The sequence below is a fragment of the Haliotis cracherodii genome, unplaced genomic scaffold (genome assembly GCF_022045235.1).
Source record: "Haliotis cracherodii isolate W230 unplaced genomic scaffold, xgHalCrac1.p SCAF_6, whole genome shotgun sequence".
Taxonomy (NCBI): domain Eukaryota; kingdom Metazoa; phylum Mollusca; class Gastropoda; order Lepetellida; family Haliotidae; genus Haliotis; species Haliotis cracherodii.
The window spans coordinates 54568410-54572203 of record NW_027266319.1 but is presented as its reverse complement, the minus strand read 5'-3'; the positions used below and the strand labels follow the sequence as shown (position 1 = coordinate 54572203).

Genomic DNA, 3794 nt, shown 5'->3' with positions numbered 1-3794 from the left:
TTAACACTTAATTGCAAGGACTCAATTTAAGCAGCTTGAAACACTCTCTACAATCACTGTATGAAGGAAAAATATTTTTATGCAAGAGCTCTCTCTCTCTCTCTCTCTCTCTCTCTCTCTCCCTCTCTCTCTCTCTCTCTCCTTGACACTAGTTGGTTCTATGATTTCAGAATCCAAGGACATTTTCTTCTTTGACATCCCACATAAATCTGAAAATAGTATCTTTAATTGTGGAAATAAAATATTCCATCCAATCGAAAACGAGTATTGATAAAACATGAACATATTTAAAAGACTCAAACACATTCTGCAATAAAATCAAAATGAAAGGCCTTTCGTCTGAAGTTGGACACGCGACCTTTCTGTTCAGAAATACGCATGGCTAATCTACAGCAGGTTGGAACGTTCTGGGGGTGTTGTTTTAACATGACATATCACTTCGAGATTGTAATCTTTGTCAGAAGCACGAGACAAGATGAGATAATAGCAACGTGATTAAGGAAGTTGGGGTGCCAGGATGACATAAAACACCGCCCCATTGACAACAAGGTCATGGCGTTATCTGGCCTCTCTTTCATCTTTCTCTGTGACGTCATAGTGACGTCACGGGTAGTGCCAGTGCTTTTGAAATACACGTGGGTGGAATACGGGTACATATAACACGACCGGATTATACAGACTCATCATTCCAAGGCCAGGTAAGCGGAAATTAAGACGAGTTTTGTGTTTCAGCGTTAGTTGTTGGATGATGGCGGTATTGTTTGTCGTTTGTGTTGCTCTGTTTGGAGCTTGGGTGTCAGGGGATGTCTCCTGCAACCTGAGACAAGGGGGGCAAGTCTGGATGGCGGACCCCCGGGACTGCTCAAAGTTCTACCTGTGTTTTAATGGACAGAAATTCAACTTCACCTGTGGAGAAAATGTATGGGACCCTACAACCAGAACGTGCGTGGGAGCAGGATCGGAGTGGGACAAATGTAAGCTTCAATCAAGTGAGTGAGTGAGTGAGTGAGTGAGTGAGGGCCTGACTTGGTTTGTTTGTTTGTTGTTTGTTGTTTAACGCCACACTAAGTAATAATATGACGTCGGTCTGTAAATAATAGAATCTGGGCCTGATAATCCAGTGATTGATATCATGGACATCGATCCACGCAATTGATTCACACTCGACAAATCGGGGTACTCTTGCCATCTTCCCACGTATAGCTCAAAATAAAACACTAAAACACTTTCATAAATTTAGGATCGCAAATTAAACACATCAATCATCTTACTTTTATTTGTTTTGATATGAAAATATGTTATATTAGGTTGTACAGTATCTGTTGTCCTTGGATGTCTACAAACCCTTAATATACACATGTTAGATCATAGATTGTAAGCTACACAATTACTTACTTTATATATATCTACAGCAGTGGTCTTGATACGAAGAAAGACTTGACTAGACTAGTCTTGCTGTGACGTGACGTAGCGTGATGTGACTTGACTTGGCGTGATGTGACGTGACGTGACGTAGCGTGATGTGACTTGACTTGGCGTGTCGTGACGTGACGTGACGTGACATGACGTAACGTGATGTGACTTGACTTGGCGTGATGTGACGTGACGTGACGTAGCGTGATGTGACTTGACTTGGCGTGACGTGACGTGACGTGACGTGACGTGACGTTACTCACTCATCTCCTTCACATTGTTGTCTAAATGCACACATATCACACGACACGCTTCCGGAAATCTAAGCTACTTGTGCAAGAACCAAATGCAATAATCTCCTCTCAGCTCAGCATGATCTAGAATGGATGAATATATTTTCTATAAAACAGTAGACACTACTATTATTCCCCGTATTCAATCAACCATTATAACCAATGACATGTTCCACTGTTTGTATTTTTAGGTTCAATCAAATCTCAGCTGGAGAATCTCAACCCATGCAGCAGTCGCAACGTCGAACGAGCAGCCAAGGGAGATAACTGTGCACAGTACTACGACTGCGTATCACGTGACTCCACCCTCACCTCGGATCCGCTCGTTAAGGAATGCCCCTACCCTTTGTTGTACAATGAGGAGACCAACAGGTGCGAGCCCTACACACTAGTGACCTGTGGACAAAGGAAAGAGGTCAAAGACCCTTGTAAGTAAATCGAGATCATATTGTGACAAAAGTGCTTGATAATAGCATAATACTACTGAAGTGAAACTGACGGCACTTAATAAATGAGATAAAGGATTACATGTTTACTTCACAGGTATCAAACAAATGTTTACTTCACAGGTATCAAACAAATGTTTACTTCACAGGTATCAAACAAATGTTAACTTCACAGGTATCAAACAAATAATATTTACTTCACAGGTATCAAACAAATGTTTACTTTACAGGCATCAAACAAATGTTTACTTTACAGGTATCAAACAAATGTTTACTTCACAGGTATCAAACAAATGTTAACTTCACAGGTATCAAACAAATAATATTTACTTCACAGGTATCAAACAAATGTTTACTTTACAGGCATCAAACAAATGTTTACTTTACGGGTATCAAACAAATATTCACTTCATAGTCTATCAGAGGGATCAAACAAATATTCGCTTCACAGGTATCAAACACATGTTTACTTAACAAGTATCAAACAAATATTCACTTCACAGGTATCAAACACATGTTTACTTCAAAGGTATTAAACTAACCTTTATTCTTTTGAAAGGCTTGATAGTTTATTTTGTTGTTTAAGTAACAGTTGTAATTTTTGAGTTCCTGGGTGAATGGATGTTATTTTATGCCACAGTGAACAATAATTCAACTACGATATATCACGAATAGGCAAGCCCATTGTTGACACCATGGGCATTGATTCATGCCGTTCGGGTACAATGATAAACACACTAAGCAAGGTGAGTGAGTGAGTTGGGTTTAACGCCGCTAACAGTATTCCAGCTATATAACGGCGTGTCAGCTTAGTGTGGGAGAAAAGCGAAGTGATGCAGGTCTCAGACGTTTTCCACTTTGGTGAAGCCCACGAGCGCGGATATGGCGCTAACAAACCTATAAACATAATCAGGGCGAACCTGGATTCGACCCCACGACGATAGGTTCCCGGCATGCCCAAGGGACGCAACTCTGCACAGCAATTGCAGCGCCTTAGACGACTGGGCCACCCGTGCCCCAAACCTACAAATTTGTGATGAAAAAAAAGTGATCATGGTCGGTATTATCTAAGGATTTAAGTTTAATACCTTGTTTGTGACATTGATATTCTGTTCATTTATGTTAAACCTGTTTCTTTTGATCAGGTGAATACGAGTCAAACCAGTGTCAACGAGCTCACTGCATACCGTGCCATGTGAGGTATCCTAGCTGTAACGGACTCCAAGATGGTATGAACTCGTGGGTCGGACGAGAGTGGTCTCCCTTCTTCGTTGTCTGCGAACAAGGCAGAGTTGTCTACAAGGGTCAGTGTGACGAGACCCATGCGCAGGAACTCTTTAATCCAGAAAAACGCGCGTGCGAGGTGGTCAAGGACGAACGGGATCTCAAAGGACTCATGTAGTTTGATCTGTGTGACATCATATTATGTTTTGCGGAATGATAACTGAAAGAAGAAGTGGCAGGAACTAACCATTTTTTTTATAACGAGCTCCTTTAAAGTACCGTTTTCATGGTTAACATCGTCATGACTTTCGGAAAACTCGAAAGACGAGTTGGAATATGTCCCTGTGAGCTCTGTTTGTCAGAGCTTTATTGTATAATGATTTTGTTGTTGAGTTTCTCATGGTGAAATACGACCTAA

At 41.0% G+C, this 3794-nt stretch overlaps 1 protein-coding gene across 1 annotated transcript; it reads left to right on the top strand.

Annotated features, from left to right (window-relative positions):
- The first annotated feature begins 745 nt into the window (after positions 1-745).
- LOC139444597 (uncharacterized) lies at positions 746-3554 on the top strand. The gene is made up of 3 exons (XM_071225497.1): positions 746-974; positions 1898-2134; positions 3298-3554. The coding sequence occupies exons 1-3, from the start codon at positions 746-748 to the stop codon at positions 3552-3554; spliced, it is 723 nt and encodes a 240-aa protein (XP_071081598.1).
- The last annotated feature ends 240 nt before the right edge of the window (positions 3555-3794 follow it).